This window comes from Cetorhinus maximus, chromosome 3 (genome assembly GCF_964194155.1).
Source record: "Cetorhinus maximus chromosome 3, sCetMax3.hap1.1, whole genome shotgun sequence".
NCBI classification, from domain to species: Eukaryota; Metazoa; Chordata; class Chondrichthyes; order Lamniformes; family Cetorhinidae; genus Cetorhinus; species Cetorhinus maximus.
The window spans coordinates 46,366,868-46,389,802 of NC_135881.1; the positions used below are offsets into that span (position 1 = coordinate 46,366,868).

At 39.7% G+C, this 22,935-nt stretch overlaps 1 protein-coding gene across 12 annotated transcripts in view; it reads left to right on the forward strand.

Annotated features, from left to right (window-relative positions):
- abi1a (abl-interactor 1a) overlaps positions 1-22,935 on the forward strand; it is a 100,161-nt gene that overhangs the window by 58,272 nt on the left and 18,954 nt on the right. For 4 of the 12 annotated variants that reach the window (XM_078537962.1, XM_078537981.1, XM_078538004.1 and 1 more), the window contains exons 4-8: positions 13,825-13,839; positions 15,699-15,799; positions 16,786-16,932; positions 20,943-21,043; positions 21,767-21,841. In XM_078537962.1, coding sequence (XP_078394088.1) covers positions 13,825-13,839; positions 15,699-15,799; positions 16,786-16,932; positions 20,943-21,043; positions 21,767-21,841 — 439 coding nt within the window. The remainder of the gene's footprint in view (positions 1-13,824; positions 13,840-15,698; positions 15,800-16,785; positions 16,933-20,942; positions 21,044-21,766; positions 21,842-22,935) is intronic. The other 8 variants (XM_078537976.1, XM_078537992.1, XM_078538016.1 and 5 more) reach the window with 3 other exon arrangements.

Sequence of the window (22,935 nt, forward strand, 5' to 3'; positions counted from 1 at the left end):
TCGAAACGTCAACTGTATCCCTCTCCGCAGATGCTGTCAGACCTGCTGAGTTTTTCAAGGTGTTTTTGTTCATGAAACCATTGTCGATTGTCATAAAAACCCATCTGGTTCACTAATGGAAGGAAATCTGCTGCTCTTACCTGGCCTGGCCTGGCCTACACATGACTCCAGATCCACAGCAATGTGTTTGACTCTAAAATGCCCTCTGGAGAAGGCCAATTGGGGATGAGCAATAAATGCTGGTCTAGCCAGTGACGCCCACGTCCCATGAACGAATATATAAAGAAGGAAATGAGGGTGGTGATCCTTGGAATTCTCTGCCCGAGAGGGCTGTGGAGGCTCAGTCATTCAGTATGCTAGATTGATAGTTTTTTTTACCTATTAAAAGTTACCTATCAGGGGAGATGGGGATCGTGCAGAAAAATAGTTTTGAAGTAGATGTTTAGCGATGATCTCATTGAATGATGGAGCAGGCTGGAAGGCCTGAATAATTTACTCCTATTTCTTTCTTTGCTTTAAGAACAAGTATTTGAAATTCAAATATTGGATCTTGTAGTCATTGTATTAATATAATACATCAAAATAAGTAAAGCTGCATTATGCCAGTGTTATCCTAATAATTGACTTTATTTTTTAGAGCTTCTGCTGTTAGCTGTTGAAGCCTACTCTTGGCTTCATATTGTGGGATCCCTTTTTACACAAAACCAAAGTTTGTTCAGGGAAGCATTTGTTTAATCTTGAACCTTATCTATATTTGGCACCAGAATTATTGCAAATTGGCAGAACTTTAGCAGTGAAGGAATAGAAGTGAGTGACTTCACTAAACTGCATTCTCCTAACATCAGTTCTGAAGGGTAATTGTTGTACTTCAGGCAACAAATGTTTAACTTTCTTTCACAGCAGAAAGTCGGGTTGCATATGCTTCAGGCACTTCCCTGACCTGGAACTTGCAGCCTTATCTGCAAAACAGTTATGTGGTATAGGAGATGTCAAATGCCCACCCCATTCCCCAGTTTGCTTAGACTGACTTTGGCTAAATGGTTAGCTTGCTTTGATTTTTACATGTGGGATAATATACAGAAACGCTGAGAGAAAGCTATTGACAGTACAAATAAATAGTATCAGGAAAGAACCAACAGGATATTGGTATATCAATTGTGCAGCCATTGAAAAGAAAAACATGTATTTTTATGGTGCCCTTCACAACCACCAGACGTTTCAAAGTGTTCTACAGTTAATGAAGTGCTTTTGAAGCGTAATCACTGTTGTAATGCGAATACTCAGCAGCTATGTCAATGTGATAATTATGGACAATACAAAATTCCTGTCCATTTTATGGGGCCCACCTGACAACTAGACTGACTTGAAGCTAAACAGCTAGGACAGTGCTTCCATGGCAAAAGTATGCCATCTTCATTGAGCTATTAAGTATCCTCCAATCAAACGTGCCCATTAACCCATATATCAGAGGTAACTAATTTATCTTCTGCTAATCTGAAAACTCTAACGTATCATAGATTGCCCAGCTACCAAGAAAATGTTAATCTAATTAGTTTGAGTAGATGGAGCATCATTGACAAGCATAGCCAGCTGATTCTCATTGAGAATATAACTCTTTCGAGTACATTCACAGTTCTTGGTTTCCGGGAGTGGGACATGAACCCACAACCTTCTGATTCAAAGGCGAGGGTGCTATGAACTGAGCCACAGCTGACACCTCTTCATTGAGAATATAGATGAATTGGACCAGTTAATGTATTTATTAACCCTGACAGCCAAAACAACTCTTGAAATTTATAGATTATTGAAGTCAATTTTTAATCGCATTGCGTCAAAACACTTATTCATAAACTTCCCATTTTTAACCATGGCCTTTATAATGAAAGGCATTGATCATAATTCTTGCATATGACATCTTGCAGCTTTACAAGTCTAAATCGTTTGGATAGGCAAGTCACAGCACTGTGTTGTCAAGCTGATTGCCTTGAATCCTGCGGCAAATTTTCATAGGCCACATCATTTGCAATGTGGTGAACAGTCCGATCTGGGAGACCATAGTTGCATGTTGAGCTGTCCTTGAAGCTCCATTTGTGGAGGTGGTGTCATGTCCTTGCTTGGAGAGTATGGATCCAGTTGTGTAGATCAGTTTTTGAGTGATGTTGGACCCTGGACACTCTACTGTTGGATCACTCACCAACTCTTTGGAAGTATTGGTGTTTGTCCAGAGGTTGAGCCATTCGTCCTTTTTGTCAAAACCTGCATCACTCAAAGCATTCGTAGTGCTCCAGAACGGTCTGCATGACTTGAGCTGTGTATTCGATAGGTTCTGAAAGTCTTTATGGGTTGGCAGTTTGGGGTTGGCATCAGTGCTCTCAAACTCTTCCAGCATTTTTACCTGCTGGTGCATGTGAAGTGGCATATTAGACAGCTTGTGCTGCCGTGAGAAACAGTCCCAAAACAGTTTGGCAAAGGTAGCTTAGATAAGGAATTCCTATCTGATTTGTCCAATCTATATATGGATTAAGAGTCACCTGGAAAAATCAAAATGAATGTTGCACATGTTTTCAATTGTAATATAGTCCAATACAATGATATTTTGTTCTTGTGGGGGTAAAGAACTGGTTACAACAGAGTTCCATTAAAGTTATATGATCAATGTTTTATAATGCATTGTTACCCTTTAATGCTTTTTAGAAGCGTAGTATAAAAATGGTGTATTCTGTGGAATTTATTTTCCTTTTAAACAAAGGTCAGCCTTTTGCTGGACACACCAGTTCAAGATTCAAGAAATTTGAGGTAATTAACTGAGGACGGTGTTCGTCGGGTTTCTAGTGCAGATCAGAACTAAGCACTGGAAAGTTTCTGTCAGCAAAGCTACAATTTGTGCACCACAGATCACTGAAGTGTATAATGTATTGCTATTTTAGTTTTAAAAAAAAAAGCAAACCAGAGGTGCAGAGATAAAATAGCCATCTCCTTTTTCTGCACACTTCTTGGTGTCATTACAGAAATGCAGCATTTTGCACTCAATACCTTCATCTAGATTATTGATAAAGAGGAAAAGCAATGTCCCGAATACCAAATCCTGTTGGACTCAACTACTGACTCCCTCATGCAGAAAACCTATGTGAATGCCTGTGCACTTGTTTCAAATGTTTAGCAGCTTTGTCTAAGGCTTTTTAAAATCTAGACATACATTTATCAGGCTTCTGCTTTTGTAGCTTCAATAAATTCAGTCAAGTTGGTGCAACACTGCTTGTTTTTCTTCTTAGAAGCAACTTTTCCATGGCACTTCCTAATAACCTTGTATCTTGCAAGACGATCATCTCTAATTAATTACCCAATTGAGCATGCCTATATCTAGTCATGCCATTCATGTCGTCAGCAAGTGCTTCATGGTCAATTCATTACTTTTGTGGGCAAATGGCAGCCATCTTGCACCAGTAAAATTTTATAAACAGCAAAATATAATCATCAGTTTTGGTGGTGTTGATTGAGTGAATGTTGACTAGGACACCATGAGACTTCATTTCTCTTCAGAAAAGTATCATGAATATTTTGTATCCACTTGAGCAGCCAGGCTTTTGGTTTCCTGTTGCACTTGCAGGATGCCACTTCAGACAAGATATTACTACTTTATTGCAGTACTGAAGTTAATTCAGGGCATGTTCAAGCCATGAATTGGAACTTAAGCCACAGGAGTGTGTCTGTGTGATATCATTTTTCAGGAGCTAGCCCATTAACCATCCAAAATCACTCCTTCACCTTGACCCTAACACCTGTTGAAGAGTTTGTTTTTAAACATAAAACAATTTCATATGGATCACTTTCAATTTTGTCAATATTGTGACAAATCAAGGGTATATGAATAACAGGGAACGTGACCATGACAGCAGGATTATATAACTTCATACAAAAGTAATTATATCCAAGATGGGGAGGGGAAGGGGAAAACAAAATTACATCTGTGACCACAGAAATCATATACAGAAGCTGCTTTCATGTTGTTGTCTTCAGATTTATCACACTCAGACTGAAAACTACATATTTCTCTACAGCTATCACCATTAAGTATCTCGCAATACATTTATTTCTGCAAGTTACTTTTGAAGTGTATTCAAGCAGAATGGTTCTGATGTTTTGGGACAGAACTTATTTTTGCCTTTTGTTTGAAACTGACCTATCCCATTAGTGATGGACAAGTATTAAAGTGACAGTCCTAACTTACAATAAGTTCATTTTTTGGACTTTGTCACTGCAGGTAGTGTTTCAAATCCAGCTAACTGAAAACTGGAGTTGTCTGAAAACCGGACATTTTTATAAGCTGCTGTTTATCAATTTCAATTGTTGTTAAATGAGTAAAATAACTTACCAGGACAATTCGGCTCGATGCTACTTTGGTGCACTGGCGCGCCAGACTCGTCATCGGCTTCGCATGCCAGTCTTTACCTGCATTCGGAGTAGCCTGACGGACCCTTGACCCCACCTGACCAGGTTTGGTCCAGTATCTCATTCATTGAATTGAAGTTCTAATTTTCTTTACTCAGAACTGTCAAGTTTCAAAATCTGGCACAGACTCAGTCCCATGGTTGCTGCTTTTGAGATGCAATCTGTAGCTCGAGTGTCAATTTAAATCAGCAGCGCAATGGGCGTTTTTATTTTTGGCTGCAGAATGTGAATGCTCCCCTCTTGCCACCACCTACCCTGGTCAAAATAAAAGAAAATTTGGATCTTAATTTTTTTTTCTGTGCATGGGATATGAGTGTCGATAACGAGACCAGCATTCATTCCTCATTCTGAACTGCTGTAGTCCGTGTGTTGTAGGTATACCCACATTGCTGTTGGGGCCAGAGTTCCAGGATTTTGACCCTATTACAGTGAAGGATTGACTTCAATCCTATTTCGTTTGAATTGTCTTTTTTCCCTGGCTATGTTCCATCAAAATTATTTAATTAGCCTGTTATTTTCTTGCTTTGCTGCTAATTTGCTCTGAAAGTGTAACTTACAAAGACTTAGCACCTTTCAATGTCATTATTAAAATAGATCTTCCTATCACCATTTAATTTTGTTCATCTACATAAAAGATTAGATATACTGAATAAACTTTATTTTCAATTGCATACCTTAAGAGTGAACTGCATAAATATTCACCAGAACTGGTTTTGATGGGATTCAACTGAAGCTTGAACAATTGAGTTTAATTAGACTTGCATGGTCTTTGCCTTTAACTATTTTCCCGATGTGACATTTGACATCATCCAGTATGTAACTGAGAAAGGAAATGCCGAGATGAAATCTGACCCTGCTTCTGATTGCTATTAAACCGTCTAATTGCAGTGACATACAAACTAATGGCAAGAACTTGGATCAGGAATCTGTTGGCAGAGATGTGCTGCATCCATCCTTTTGGTAGAGAATCAAGAATGATGCATATGGAAAATCCTTGCATATACTGTTAATTGTGGGATCTGATTGTGAATCTGATTTCTGTTAACTTGTGTAATTTAATACAGTGGACCTCATTCATTCTCCATAATGGAGATTTCCTGTTGGGTAAAGGAAATTGGCTGATAATGGAGGTTCTACTGGAATTAGTATGCTTTATCAGCTCTTCAGAGAAGTCTTTTATGTGAATCATTTTCTGTTTTTTAAATCTGATTTGTTCTCTAGCTGAAAGGTTTGAAGTGATAGAATTCAAGGAGATAACACATTAAAAGGAACAAAAGCATTAGCAATTGGGAAATGATTGGACATGATAGCAGAAGAGCTAGAACACCAGGAAGAAAGCAGGTTTCCTTGCATTCTGTTTGTTTTGAAATTTTATTCTGCAGCTGACAAAGATTTGAAGAAGAAATGCAGACTCTGGTGTTGTTCAAGCATTTATCATTTCTGTGATGCCCTTCCTGGTTTATAATTTGAACGTCCAGTTTCTGCTTAATGGGGTTAAAATTTATCATTGTTGCTCAATAAGATAAATGGGGACTTCGTCCATACTCTGGAACTATTCTACAGTCACTAAAATATTATAGTTTAATTGACTGAGCAGCATGGGCAGTCGGTAGATTGTTGGAAGTTGGGTGTAATCCTGATTGCTTGCAGCATGTCAAACCTGATTGATATGTGACTTAAGGTCTGCTAGATTTTGTAAAGAGCAAGAGAAACTTTAGGATGTTAAGATATATATGGTTAGTTGGTTTCATGCAGTGGTGAGCTTGTAATCAGTAATTTAAAATCAAACCCTTTCATATTGACAGTTTTAGCTGCTTTTATATTGGCTTCATGTTAAGATCCAGCTTCTCCTTTGATTCTGCTGCTGAGATAAAGGAGTGGGACTTAACAGTATAGATGCTAGATTCTGATAATTGTCAATTAGTGCCTTACAGGCTGGCACTCTGACAAAACCTTCAAGTTCTCACCTTTTACCATGCTTCATTCCTTAGATGGTGTAGGGTATTTTAGATTCAGTTCTTTATGGCTGCAACCACTGCTATTTAGTGGCACACCTTTTTTCCCCATATTATGCTTTTTCAACACCGTATGCTCCATTTAATGGTTTGGCTGATCAGCAAAATCCATGTCACAGCTGTGACATGAACTTAATGAAAGATCAGGGTGAAAGTCTAGCTTGCTGCCATAAGCTGCTCAGCTACTCTATACGTTTCTAAAGGGCAAAATCATATTGTTTCCCATGTCATCCTCTGGATTAGAAATTCTGCCTTTATTTTTCTGCATAATACCAGTCGCATGTAAAGAAAATAGCAGTGGCAAATCTGATTTTCTAATGTCAACAGCTGCATTAGTTTTTAGCAAGAATTCACCCTTGTCCTTGTATTGGTTTCAAATCTTGTGCTGAATAGGACTTGGTTCAAAGTGCCAGTTGCTTTTACATTGCTCCAGTGCTGCTTGAGACACTTAAGTCTCTTGCCGGCCATTGGCAATAGCCAGATAAACATAAAGCCCAAGGGACTGCCAGAGGCTTTACACTTCCATCCTCAGCCAGGCACTACTGGCCTTGCGTTGCTTCCTTGATTGTAGACTCAACCAGTCCCCATCCTCCTCCAACACCCTCTGATTAAACTTATTCTCACGTTGAACAAGTTCTCCTTTCCGCTCACTTCGACCAAGTAAGTGTTGCGTTGGGAACCTCATGGGTCCTACTAATGCCTGCTTTTCCATTAGGATGTGTAGAACATTTTTGTTCAACCCTACACTGATTCTCCCTCTCACCCCATTGACTGTATCGGTGCCACTTCATACTCTAGCCCAAAACTAGAAAAATTTCAACTTTACTTTCAATTTGCATCCCTCCCTTGCCTTCACATGGTTCATCACTGACTTTACCTTCACTTCCTTGACTTCTGTACCTCCATTTCTGGGGGTAGACTGTCGACCATGGAAAATTGATGAATGATCATTGATCTGAAATGTTGATTCTGTTTCTCTGTCCACAGATGCTGCCTCACTTGGGTATTTCAAGCATTTTCTGCTTGCATACCAAGTACACTTGTCAGATTTGTAAATCGGTGCTGGCTGGGAAGACACACAGCTCAAAATGCAACTTTAAAAAAAGAAAATGGCTGTATGAGCAAGGCAATAGAGCATGATAAAAAATATCTCTTTTCTGCACCCACACCCAACTTCATGAAGTAAACTCATCTTACTCCTTTAATGTTGATGGTTGTTGTAGAAGTGTGTCCCTTTTAATTTTCTGCTCCTTTAATGACTTGGCACTGTGCTAACAAACAACCAAACCCTTGGAGGTGATTTGAGTGATGCCAGTACACAAGTCAAGTCTGCATTATTTTCTCCAGAACCAAGAGGACTGAGCTCTTGGCCAATTTGCATAGGTTAATGATTCACTTTTACATTGTGACTGGTGAGTAATTGCACACGTAGAAACTTGTCCATGTACAGTTCTTTCTTTGCTGGATGAGCCTGTTGTATAATTTGGGAAAAAAACTCACTTAAGGAGGTCATCACAGCATTGAAGTGTTTCATAATAACACGGTATTAGGTTGAGAGGGAATAGAACAATGGGTTTGAAAACAAAATAAAAGTTACTGATACTGGAAATCAAGACAAAACAATGCTGGAACCATTCAGGAGGACAATTGGTCTCTGGAGAGAGCAGATGTGTTAATATTTCAGGCAGGGTGCCTCTGTCAGAGAATTGATTTGAGGGTGAACACCTGAAATGTTAACTCATCTGTTCTTTTCACAGATGCTGGTTGACCTGCTGAGTGGTTTCAAAGCAGTTTATTTTCGCTGTAATTAGTGCCATATATGAGCAAACCTGATCTTAAATAGGCTGACCTATATAGATGTGATTGAAATATTGTCTGTATCATCAATGATTCAATAGATGTTTAATTCAATATTTACTTTAATAAACATCATATTATTTCATAGCGGCATAACCACTGTTGGCAAAAGCTCACAGCCTGGTAATGGCTAGTTGAGCAATGCTTGCTTCAATCTTGCATTGAATGCACCTGGTCAGTTTTTTTAGGTTTTGGGGAGGTATATACATGCACATATGCTGATGTGAAATATATGGAGAGAATTGCACCTCTTAACTCTGTATGACCTCTAATTAGACTTCACAGCATTTTAATTGGAACTCTTAAGTGGCTTTAAATTTGAATCTCACTTGGAAGGTGTGGGTGGGTTTAACCTTTCTAATTCTCCTTTCTACTCTTCTGAATCTGAAGGATACTTTTGAACTGAGGTTTGCTGCAATTCTGTGAAGCCTTACATGGTAGGTTTCCTGATTGGCTTGAATTGAAAATGGCTCAGTTTAATACTATTCCAGGTCAAGTGCAGCTTTTCACTTTGAAGATGCTTTAATTGATGCACGTTGCTTCCTTGGATAATCCTGAATGGCTGTCAGTCATTTCCTTACATTCTCATCATGTTTGTTGAACCAAAAATCCTGCAAGGTTACAGCACAGGGACACTTGTACACATGCCAACAAGGCTAATTTTCTCTCCTGCTTGCTCCCCATTTCCTTTAATAAACAGATTTTTGATTTTTTTAACCAACTGTCTAGCCTGATGTTGTTGTGTTAAGTCTGGAGAAAGAAGTGATGCACAAACGTTTTATGATAGCATATCAAATCGGTGTTTTGTTGTAGGTTTTGAAATGGATTTGTACAGTACTCGGGGTGGGCGATCTTAGCAACATTCTCTTGTCCTGAATTTATTATTAGGGTACAGTTCCACGTCTCCTGCACAAATTTAAGTAGTGATTATACTTCTGTAAATCTTGACACTGGATAATGTTGGTGTTAGATCCCAGGACTGATCTGCCCCTAGTTGATAGTCACTTGTGTTTACTCGGTAGGGATCACTGAATAGAAATGAGAATTGCGATCCATCCAACAAAAGTTGCTTCATACCAAGCTGTTATCCTCATCATCCTACTATATGGACAGACTTGTGGATCATCTACTTTCACAGCAAGTAACTTGACTGTTTTCCCCTTGTACTGTCTACAGCGTCGCTAGCATCGAGTGACAGGACAGTGCTTGAGTGTAATTGGAATTGAGTCTACGATCAAAAAGGTCCAGTTGTGTGGTGCAGATTTGTCATTTGCATGCCTAATGGTATAAGCCCAAAAGCTGTCTCCAATACCAAGCTGCAGGCTGGATGTCACAACAGAGGTGGCCAGATGAAAGGAGCTTTAAAGGACCACCAAAATCTACCTAAAACTTTGTGAAATTAACTCCCAAAACCTGGGAAGATGTTCGCAAATCATAGCCTATCAGGTCATTATCAAGTCTGCCTGATTGGTTCGAATGAGTTTGAGGCTCTGAAGTTGAGATCTTGCTGTCAAGCATATGGCATGCAAGCCAACTCCTCTGCCTCACCTGACTTTGTGGTATAATTGTATTCCAGGGTTGGGCTATTCTCCCATCAGTGCCAGAGTCTTATTTGTTGATTCGACAAGAGAATTATCTGGTTTTCTTAGCCAGCTGGAATGTTAGGGATTGAGCCTCAACTCACTGGTCACCTCAAGTGCGCTTAAAGCATCATTTAAACTGCCAGTTGGACTAGACCTGAAATTTTGTGAACCTAGGTATTTTTTATTTCTTCTTTGCTATGTGAACAAGGCCATCATTTGTAGCCCATCCCTAAATGCATTTGAACTGAGTTGCTTACGTGGTCATTTCAGAGGGCAGTTAAGAGTCAGCCACCTTACTGTGGATCTGGAGTTGCATGTAGGCCAGGCAAGGATGGAAGATTTCCTTCCCTAAAGGACATTAGATACGTTTTTGCAACAATTGATCGTTTCATGGTCACTTACTGAGACAAATTTTCAATTACATATTTCATTAATTGAACCTAAATTTCACCAGCTGCCATGGTGAGATTTGAACCCGTGTCCCCAGAGCATTAGTTGGGCCTCTGGATAACTAGCCCAGTGACATTACCACTATGTCTCAGTTTCCCCCAATGATGATTGTGCAGATGTGGCAAATTTTGAATTTTGTTAATTTCACTTAAAAAAAAAAAAAAAATTTAGTATCTTGAGTTGTCATTTATACTTTTGAATTTGAGAGTCTTATCCTACTGGCAGATTTGTAGATAGGACTCGTGGCTGCAGATAACCTGGAAGTGGAAGTAGAACTAAAACAATGCAAGCATGCAAACTCCACTAGATAAAAGAAAACTCCTGTCTCCGGGTAGGTTTAATTCCAACAATGCAGGCCGTGCAAACTCATCGTTGTCTAATGCCTGCCTGTGTCTCAAGTCATTTTTATACTTGGCCCATGTTTTGGGAGAGCAAAGCTGAACCTATTTCTATGTTGTTGTGATGTATTTGTATTCTGTATCCTGTAATGCTGCATAAAGTTGATTTGCAAACCTGGCAAAGAAAACCAACTTGAATTCAAATAGATCTCTAATGAGCCTGCAGGAAAAGGGAGTCACCGAAGAGTAGATCCCTATCTGAGCAGCAGTCATAACCGATGTACCCTCTAATTATTTTGGTAGTCTGCGGGTGATTTAAAAAAAAATGCCAGGCCCATTAAATTTTTTTGCTCTTTAACTTAATGGGGCCACCTTGTATGCAGCTTGCGCAGGAACATTTTGGTTGCTGCATGGCTATGCAGCTTAATTGGTCATAAATGATGTGCTGAGCTGGCTGAGAATGTTCAGGAGAGCAAGATTGGAGCACAGGCAGCTGATCCAGGGGATAGAAACATAGAAAATAGGAACAGGAGTAGGCCATTCGGCCCTTCGAGCCTACTCCGCCATTCATTATGTTCATGGCTGATCATCCAACTCAATAGCCTGCTCCCGCTTTCTCCCCATACCTTTTGATCCCTTTCGCCCCAAGAGCTATATCTAACTCCTTCTTGAAAACATACAATGTTTTGGCCTCAACTACTTTCTGTGGTAGCGAATTCCACAGGCTCACCACGCTCTGGGTGAAGAAATTTCTCCTCATCTCAGACCTAGATGGTCTACCCCGTATCCTCAGACTGTGACCCCTGGTTCTGGACTCCCCCACCATTGGGAACATCCTTCCTGCATCTACCCTGTCTAGTCCTGTTCAAATTTTATAGGTTTCTGAGATCTCTTCTCTCTCTCTCTCTCTTTCTCTCTCTCTCTCTCTCTTCCCCCCCCCCCCCCCCCCCCAAATTCTTCTGAACTCCAACGAATATAATCCTAATCGACTCAATCTCTCCTCATGTGTCAGTCCCGCCATCCCAGGAATCAGTCAGGTAAACCTTCGCTGCACTCCCTCTATAGCAAGTACATCCTTCCTCAGATAAGGAGACCAAAATTGCACCCAATATTCTAGGTGTGGTCTCACCAAGGCCCTGTACAATTGCAGCAAGACATCCCTGTTCCTGTACTCGAATCCTCTGGCTATGAAGGCCAACATACCATTTGCCTTCTTTACTGCCTGCTGCACCTGAATGCTTACCTTCAGCGACTGGTGAACGAGGACATCCAGGTCTCGTTGCACATTCCCCTCTCAATTTATAGCCATTCAGATAATCTGCCTTCCTGTTTTTGCTACCAAAGTGGATAACCTCACACTTATCCACATTATACTGCATCTGCCATGCATTTGCCCACTTGCTCAGCTTGTCCAAATCACACTGAAGTATCTCTGCATCTTCCTCACAGCTCCTACCCCCACCCCCCCAAAACCAAAACCCAGCTTTGTGTCATCTGCAAATTTGGAGATATATTTAGTTCCCTCATCTAAATCATTAAAATATATTGTGAATAGCTGGGGTCCCAGCACCGATCCCTGCGGTATCCCACTAGTTACTGCCTGCCATTCGGAAAAAGACCCGTTTATTCCTACTCTTTGTTTCCTGTCTGCCAACCAGTTTTCTATCCATCTCCATAAATTACCTCCAATCTCATGTGCTTTAATTTTACACGCTAATCTCTTATGTGGGACTTTGTTGAAAGCCTTCTGAAAGTCCAAATAAACCACATCCACTGGCTCATCTCTTCTAGTTACATCTTTGCAAAATTCCAGTAGATTTGTCAAGCATGATTTCCCTTTCATAAATCCATGCTGACTCTGTTTGATTCTGCCACTGTTTTCCAAGTGCTCAGCTATTAAATCTTTTATGATGGACTCTAGAATTTTCCCCACTACCGATGTCAGGCTGACTGGTCTATAATTCCGTTTTCTCTCTGCCTCCCTTTTTAAACAGTGGGGTTACATTAGCTGCCCTCCAATCTGTAGGAACTGTTCCATAGTCTATAGAATCTCGGAAGATGATCGTTTTACGTGGGCTCCCATCTGGACCTGGTAACTTTATTCAGTGGTTCTATTGAATGTGCAAGATATTTGTTTTCATGATCTGAAATAATATAGGAATGTCATAATTCTTTTGGTTAGAGAAAATAGAATTGGGATATTTTGTATTCATGTTGGTTGTGTGCCAGCCCAAATAGTTAGACAATTTAATGCATTCTACCCATGTGGATTTGCATACTGAGACTGGATTAAGCACTTGGTAGACATCAGTTAAACCCTAATCAGCTATGTTCACACTCATAGCTTTGGTTGATTTAGCTTCCTTAATAGCCTTTTAATTGTGCAAATACTTTTTTTTGGCCAAATAGCTACAGAAAGTTGTACACGTGATCCAGTTTAATACAAGCCTCTGTGTTGACTAAGTTTTGTTTTCACTTGCCACTTGCATTAACCTTAATGACTGAGAGGAGCTAGCTGCCAATAATTCAGAATAGTGACAACATGTCCATCCAGCTGCATCACGTTTTGAGTTCCAGCACTTTAATGACTAGGCAGAGCATTGGCAGAAAAGGAAACACAAGCAAATCCTGCACTCTGGACCCCACTACTTTGTGGGAGGTCCTGCTGCATGTGCGCAAATTTCTGCAAATCAAGAATTGGCCTGCTTAGCCTAGTGAAGTCCCATGGCAGAAACTTGAGACCCCGAGGAGATGTCATCCTTGAATTGAGGGACAGCTAGCGATGACATACACATTTGTTTTACTTTTGTAAAACCATGGCGATGTTAGTTGAATTGTTACAAATCCATAAACTACTCAGCAGTCATACATTTATGTAATCTTGGCTTGTGTAACAATTAAGAGTAGGAATGTTTGTCCTGGTGCTAATTGAAGAGGAACCTAATTATTTCCAGAATCTCGACTAGTTATTGAGCAGACTTGTGCCACATTGTAGTGGTGCAGTAAGGATTTAAATATTAGCATTGTTGATGCTGAGTTTCTATATTGAATTTGTTTCAAATTTTCTCTAACAAACTTATTGATATGTGGTTAATTGTTACTTTATTTTTCTTCCCTTTTGGCAACATTAAGTGGCTTAAAGCCAAGGTAAGATGAGCAATTTTCTTTTGTAGTGCACCAACGATAGAACTAGTCAATGACATTTCACCAATCCCTTTGTTTCTATGTCTTTATCTTTTTAGTGCAATATGATAGCAAATACACAACAGTATTTTACATAGGAATATAGGACTTAAGAGCTGGAGTAAGCCATTTGGCCCTTTGAGCTTGCTCTGCCATTTGATAAGATCATGGCTGATGTGTGGTCACAACTCCACTTTTCTGTCTGCCCCCATAACCTTTAACTCTCTCATCTATCAAAAATTTGTCTTACTTAGTCCTGAATAAATACTATGATCAATCCTCCACTGCTTTCTGGGGAAGAGAATTTCACATACCAACAATCCTCTGAGAAAAAAATTCTCATCTCAATTTTAAAAGGCAGACCTCTTATTCTTAAACTGTTTCCCTTAGTTCTAGCCTTCCCACTAGAGAAAACATCCTCCTGGTAGCCACCCTACCAACACTCCTTTGCCTTCCAAATCACTTGCTGTACTTGCATACTAACTTTTTGTGATTCATGTAGCAGGACACCCTGATGCTTCTGTCCCACCGAGTTATACAATCTCTCCCCATTTAAATAATATTTTTAAAATTCTTCCTGCCAAATTGGCAAGTTCACATTTCCCACATTATTTCCCCATTTGTCAAATTTTTGCCCACTTAACCTGCCTATATCCCTTTGCATCTACCACCTCTTGACAACTTGCTTTCTTACTTATTCTTGGTGTCAGCAAATTTAGCTCTATACATTTGGTCACTTCATCCAAGTCATTGACATAGTTGAGGCCCCAGCTCAGATCCCTGTGGTAGTATGCTAGTTACATCTTGCCAACCTGAAAAAGACCCATTTATCCCTACTGTCTATTTCCTGTTAGCTAACCAATCCTTTATCTGTGCTAATATGTTACCCCATACACCATGTGCTGTTATCTTATGTTGTAACCGTTTGTGGTACTTATTAATACCTTTTGGACATCCAAGTTCATCACAACTATAGATTCCCCTTTATCCACCTTGCTTGTTACTTCCTCAAAAAACTTAGTTAAACACTTTTTTAAAGTTAGCTATCCCAGTCTATTCTAATCTATTGATTGTAGGCGATCTCTATAAAGTATGTCATTTTTTTCCATGAAAGTTAGCAGTTGTGTAGTAAACCGTTTGGAGTTTCAGAGATATCTTTACAGTATCTTTGGGATACTTAGTAAAATTCTCCATAATTTAAATGTGGAACATTATTCTCAGCATATACGGTTATTTCACTTAAACTTTTCCTAAAAACATGTAATTTAAAAAGAACTAAAGTAGATGTACTGCACAACTTATTAATTGAGCTAGCTTAAACTTGTGTACTGAGTTTGTACTTTGAATTTTTTGTATTCATAGCATTTAAGTTCACATCTGGAAAATCCTAATTCTGCTTTAAGTCCTTTCTGGGATATAATTCTTCTGAGCTGATCACACTCAGTACCTGTTCAACTGGCTAATAATCTTTCAGCCTGGACAGTGATGCCAAGTCCGAAGATGTGGTGACACATTACAACTAAGGTCAATCACCCTCATCTGATAATCCGTCAGTTGCTGTTTTGGAGGCCAATTATTGTGCTCTTGTTGCCAGCCTGGCTGAGACCAACTCATATTTAGAACCGATTGGGCTTTGAACCTTGTACTTGCAGGATTCTGAGCTCCGCTACAATCATCGTAAGCTGACAGCCTCCAGGGAGTTGAACTGGTTTGTTTTCAACTATCATGTTCATGAAACCAACTGATATTGTAGTCCATTTTAATATAATAAGTTATTTATAGAAAATACTTTTTACTTGAACTGCAATTTATTTTTGTTGCAGCATGGAAGTAACCAGCCTGCAAGAACTGGTACACTCACCAGGACAAATCCACCCACACAAAAGCCACCAAGTCCCCCAATGTCTGGACGTGGAACTTTAGGGTATGTTGTTCCTTAAATGGGAAAGCTCGGTCAATTTTTTTCCTATCCTGCCATTATGCTTTGTGTCATTTGAAGGGGAGACTTATTATGAACATAGTTCACTAAAATGTATATGTTGCATCTAGAGTGAGTTGTTCCATGTAATGGATCTCAGTGAATGGGGTAAATAAACGGGAAAGATAGATCATTAAGACATTCCAGTTAATGAAGTTGTTTATGGTGTGAACAAGTGTTCTAATTTCTAATAGCTTTTCTTTTAAATGATCATTTGCGCTTTACCAGTTGCCTTTTTTCAAGGTGGGGCGGGCGAAAGTTTTCACTTCAGCTTGGAAACAGTCCTTGTCTCTGTATGATCAGTTTTACAAATATGGTGAGGGTTTGGAATTGATTAGCCTGTTGCTTTAGTGGAGGTGTAGAATAGAAACTGAATCTTTAGTTGGTGGAAATCTATAGTTAGCCTTGAATAAATTGTACTCCAGAGAGTGTCAACCTATATTTCAGTTTGTGTTGCTGCATTTTTGTTCTGAAATGAATTCTTCTGCTTTTTATAAATGAAATGATCAGGAAGTGAATGTAATTTTTTAATATTGGTAAAATGAGTACTTACCTGTATAAACAAAAATCTTGGAAAATAATATAGGACCACACCCACGCCCTAGGAGCTGAAAATTGTATTTTCTAATTCCATCTCTTTAAGCCTTTCTGGGCCACAATGCATTCATGGTAGGAAGGGAACTTAAACTTGAGCATCTTGCACCAAACACTGGGATATCTGAGCAGTCTTGGTGTGTCAGCTTTATTCTTGCATACCTTGAAGGGACCCAATTTTTAACTTCAACAAGGTGGCTGTTAAGTAAAGCAATATAGAGAACCTAGGTGATCATTTAAAGCTGGTGTGGGCAGCGCTTGATTCATAGCTGCTTGTTTGCTCAAACTCACTCATTCTTTGTACAACAACATGAAGTAATTTTTTTCTCTACCTTCAGACGAAACACTCCCTACAAAACGTTAGAGCCTGTCAAGCCACCTGTTATTCCTAACGATTACATGACTAGTCCTGCTAGGAATGTGGCTGCAAACCAGCAAAGCCCTATGAGAACAGCATCCCTAAACCAAAGGCCGAGAACGCACAGGTATGAATGCTTTTTTCGTGATCAACATTTCAACTTTGACTCCAAAATGACACTGTCAAGATAATTGAAGTTGGATCTGCTTTTAACCTATTTTTATATTGACAACTGTGCTAGTAATGCCCTAGGACCAACCATCTTCAACTGCTTCATCAATGATGTTCCCTCCATTATAAGGTCAGATGTGAGGATGTTTAGTACCATTCGCGATGATTCAGATACTGAAGCACACAGCAAGACCTGGACAGCATTCAGGCTTGGGCTGATAATTGGCAAGTAATATGTTGGGCAATGATCATCTTCAGCAGGAGAGAATCTAACCATTTCCCCATAACGTTCCATGGCATTACCACATGCTGAATCCCCCACTATCAACATCCTGGAGGTTACCATTGCGCAGAAACTGAACCGGACCAGCCACTAATCACTACCTACAAGAGTAGGTCAGAGACTGGAAATTTTGTGGTGAACAACTCATCTTCTTACTTCCCAAAGCCTGCCCATCTGTGGGATGGAATACTCTCCACTTGCATGGATGAGTGAGGCTCCGGTAACACTCCAGAAGCTTGACACCATCTAGGACAAAGCGGCCCACTTGATGGCAACCCATTTGCCACCTTAATGTTTACTCCCTCTATCACCACTGGCAGCAGTTTTTTTTTTGAACATGATACACATTGCTGCCACTGTGCTGTGAACAACTCCCTTCCTGACACCCCAAATCCTTTCTGCCACCTGCAAGACACAGTTCAGAGCTGTGATGGCATACCCTTCACTTGCATTACCAAAAAAAGTTATAACTTGTGCAATGGTGCATATTGATTGCACACAGACAAAGCCATGTAAAACAGATAACATATATCTTGGCTTCCTCCAATTGCTACTTCACTTCTAACCTCTCATTTTTCTCATTACCGAATAAGCTGTTACTAAAACTGTCTTCTGCTCCACCCTGAGATTTCCCTAATCAAAACCATTGATATCCCATTATTGACCATAGCTGTCTTGTCTAAAGATTGAATAAGATTTCATGGTACGTTGACAGACAACTTTACTTGTCTTCCACCACCTGCAATTTCATGAGTGCAGCTCTGCTTTCTTTCTTGAAGTTCATTCACAACTTCAGTTAAAGATTAGTTAAACCTCCATAGATTAAGCATTAGTAAGACCAAAGCCAGAAACTCGACCCCTGTTCGTGCTTCTGCGTTCCCAACTTAGCTGTATGCTTAGCCTAAACTGAACAATGTGACCTTGATGTTCTACTTGCTTGGGTTGTGGTTCAAACCATCCAGTTGTTGCTAACATTACCCATATCAACTCCTGCAATACCTGTAATCTCCATTCTCCCTTCTGGTGCAGCCAAAATGGAAAATCCAGGTTATGGTGGACGTAAAACAGATTCTATTAATCGTAAATTAATACAATACTTGATATTCTGCCCCTTTGGTCTCCCTTTGAAAACTTGGGTACAGTAAATAATTGAACATCAAAATTCCCTTAGACAATATTAGTAAAGTATACTCCATTTTGCTGAGAGTAAATAGTTTACTGTATGCAAGTGGACAGCACCTTCCAAACCCATGACCACTACCACTTAGAAGGACAAAGGCAGCAGATAGATGGGAACACCACCACCTGGAAGTTCCCCTCCAAGTCACTCACCGTTCCTTCACTGTCACTGGATCAAAATCCTGGAACTCCCTTCCGAACAGCACTGTGGGTGTACCTACACCACATGGACTGCAGCGGATCAAGAAGGCAGTCACCACCACCTTCTCAAGGGCAATTATGGATGGCCAATAAATGCTAGCCCAGCCAGCGAAGCCCAAATCCTGTGAATGAATTTTTAAAAAAAGTACCTGATTATATCAGGTCTAGCTAGCAGTTAGTGTCCATTGATTCTGTGTATGTATGTCTGAGACAGACTACTAATTACCACGCGGGGTATGGATTTTGCAGCAAAATCACCAGATGAATGAATTAGTCTCAATGCTGTATGTCATTCTAATGTCACTAGCCTAAGCCATCAGCTTTATTCTTAGGTTGGTATTATTAAGTATGAAAACGGCTGCATTCCACAGTAGTTGAAAACGTTTCCCAGCTTGAATTGCAGTACATCCCTGGTTTAAGCATCATGAACAAGCACTGGTGATGGTTGGGGACAATCTTAGCTCAAATAATTCCGCTTGTGGCTCGTGTTTCTCAATTCCACCAAAAATACTTACATTCCTTTCAGATCATTGACAAAACAGAACTAATGTTTATTGCATGAAGTTCTTAATAAACATAAACCCACAGCACCAAACTAAACACAATTTTGGTCTCATTTAATCATTAGAAGAAGAATGGGTATAGGAAATAGTAATGTTCAAAGGTATAATGTTTCTCTGAAGCTGATAACATGTCTTTTCCGAACACCGCAAAGTAAAATGAGACACACTGTTTTGAATTAATTTATTGACTTCATAGAAACATAGAAAATAGGAGCAGGAGTAGGCCATTCGGCCCTTCGAGCCTGCTCTGCCATTCATTATGATCATGGCTGATCATCCAACTCAATAGCCTGCTCCCGCTTTCTCCACATATACTTTGATCCCTTTAGCTTCATGTTATATGTCTACCCAGTAGATTTAGATTGTTCTTCTAGACATTTATTGCTTTTAATATTGTATTTGCATAATGCATTGCACCTCATGCTTCAAAGTGCCTCTCAGGTAATGAGTTACTTTGAAGTATGGTTACTGATACAGCAGCCATTTTGCATACACTTAAACCCTGCTAACAGCAACATGTTGGATAGTTACAGAAAAAACATTGGCTTGGACCCACCAGGCCCACGTGCTCTTGGGAACTTAAATATCCATTGGTGTAAGAAGTTGACACTTTTGTTTGGAGTCTCATCCAAAAAAATGGCACCTGATAATGGAATACTGCCCCACAATTGATTTGTATTAAAATGTCAGCCTGAATTATGTATTCCAATCCTGCAGTCGGGTATGAACTTGAATATTTGTGTGCTGTTGACAGTTTTTCACTTTGCTGCTTTGTCACTTGTTTTAATGATCTAAAGCTATGTCTATATGGCAACAGCTCTCACATCGCCTGTAATATGGATTAAGCCAATCAATTTGACATCGCCTGTAATATGGATTAAGCCAATCAATTTGCCTCTTGCTGTGCCTGGCTGGAGCTCCTTCCTCTCTTCAGAAGAATGCAGCTTGGCATGAATATAGGGAAACATTGGCTATTTCACTAGATTTGTTCTGAAAATATTAATTGGTGAGTTACAGCACTTTTACCAAACGTAATGCATAAATTAGATACAGTAACAACTCTCCCCTGACAGTATATAGTTGCACTTGTTGAAATTTTGACACTATTGGTGACAGCTGTGCCATATTGAGTTAAGCGGAAGAGAAAAGGTAATACAATCTGCTGTACTCTAAATTTAGCTTTCTTTTTCACTTGTAGCCTTCAGGAAGCCACGACTCTTAATGGTCCAGTACTTTGTTCGGTAAATGTCTGGTGGTTGGTGTATCATGACACTACAACCTAGGAAGGATTTCTTTGTAGCTGATAATATGCTTCCATGTCTGTAGTTAAGTCAAAATCCTCACTTCTGAATTTTTGTGGGGAGGAGCAAGAAAAATTCAAGTTGTACATGTCAGGAAGCACCCTGGTTGAGTATCGTCTATTATGAATTTGCTGACCTCAGCCAGACAAGGAGAGCTAATCAGCCTCTGCACCCTCTTTTGTGGTGGGTTGATCTGGTGAGCGTTCCTGCACCCACTGCTGAAAATGTACATGTGCATGCAGTGAGGACAGGATCAGCTTTGACTGTTATGCCTCTGTGGTTGAATAGCCAGCTGAGACTCAGGGGCTTGCATGTACATCAGTGGCTGAGATAATGCAGCTCTTAATAAACTATAACCTAGCAAGGAGTTTTTGCATTTGAGATGGGTGCAGGGATGAATTGCTATGTTATCTGATTGTTTTTAATCTTTTTTCCTTAGTGGGAGCAGTGGAGGAAGTGGAAGCAGAGAAAATAGTGGGAGCAGCAGTATAGGCATTCCTATTGCTGTGCCTACGCCCTCACCACCCACTCTTTTGCCAGGTTGGTTAATTTCTAGTGCTTTACAGATTGAATGCTTAAGCTCCTGTTTTAAAAAGGTTGGTTTTGAGATTTAATTTGTGCTTCTAAAAGGTAGTTTAGTTCGAACAGACTTCACCAATATGGAATGAAAACAGAAAATGCTAGAAATACTCAGCATGTTAGGCAACATGTGTGGAGAGAAAAAGTTGTTGTTTCAGTTCGATGTCCTTTTATCAGAAGGTCATCAACCTGAAATACTAATAGAGCACAGTCTTGGGAATAGGGGTCAGTCATTTAGGACTGGGATGAGGAGAAATTACTTCACTCAAAGGATTGATGTTCCAGCACAACATATCCACAGCAGGGTTAGATAAATCTTTAGCCTCTAACAGGGATAGAGGATATGGATAGCAGGTAGGAAAGTAGAGTTGAGGCAGAAGGTAACCATGATGGCATTGAATGACTCAGCATTCTGAAAGGGGCAGGTGGAACGGTCTGTTTGCAAGAGATGACCCATCCTGTCCCCATTTTCTGTCTTTACTGATTTCTCATTACCAAATGGACCTTCCTACCACCACCCACCCCCAGATATTCATATGATGTGGCCTATATATTGCTGTCTTAGCCTAGCCAGTATTATAATTTTGTCCAGTGACATTGGACTTCCTTATTTCTTAAATTTAACATATTTATAAAGAGCTACTGGGTAAATTGTTTTAATCACAATTTGACTTTTTTTGTTAGCATCATATTCTGTCCCTGCTGGAGCCCCTTCCTTGCCGCCACCACCACCTCCACTGCCAGTGGGCAGTTTCATAGGTGAGACTGGCTGCTGCTTGGAACTACTCTCACATTTGTCTTTTCACAGCTAATTTATAATGGATGTGGTAAAGTGGTGTTGATTTGCAATGGGTTACAAATACTAAAACTTTGGAATGGTTTTGGGTTATAAGGAACTGTAGGTAGTATTCTAAAGTACTTTTCATCCATGTTAGTGTCTTTGAAATGGGGTTACCACTGGCTCAGGGCTGATGAGCTGTCCAGGATCAACTTAAAACTATAAAATATTACTAATCAACTAAAACCAGGTCCATCTTTTGTCTTATCGACCAGTTTTGTTTTCTCAAGTATTAACTTCTTGTTGAAGTATGGTTTCACAGGTGATGGTCCTTGGCACTTTGCCTAAATAGCCATTATTCCTTCATTCTTTTTGTGATTCTAGGGAGCGTTTTGAATGTAGGAAGCATCAATCCTGAGCCTAATCTTGTCCTTATCTAATGTCCATATGCCAATTTGAGTTTGTTTTCTTTTTCTTGCCCTCACCACCGCCTTTGCTTTGGGGGAGAAAATGCGCGAGGCATTGTTCCCTACAGACCCTCAAGTTGAGATCAACTAACTCAGCACAGACTGGGAATTGAACTTGGAACCTTTCTGGTATGCATAATTTAGCCAACAGCTCTAGAATGAGGAAAAAATGCTCTCTACCTCAACTCTTTTGCATAGAAGCATTAATTAATTTTTAAAAAGATTTTGTTGGCAAGAAAAAAAACAATTTGTGTGAGTTGCTAGCATTCCTTGTTAGATTTTTAATCTTTGGTGAACTTCTGATGGTATGGGGTGGCAGGACATGTATTTTGTCAAATCAGTTTTTGAAGAATGTCCTAGCAATCTATGACACTAACATGGATCAAAACCCTTCGAGGCCTGTTCTAAATGCATATATGCTTTTAAAGGATTATTAATTAGACATTGGTATCAATCTTTCACCTGAATATGCTCTTCATGTTTCAAGCTTCTACTAATCTTACTGGCTTATTCCTATCACCTTTAATTGTTTACTGTTGGTATTGGTGATGGTGTAGAAAGAATTCATGTTTTTTTTGAGTCTTTGCATGCCTATAACACTGTCCAGA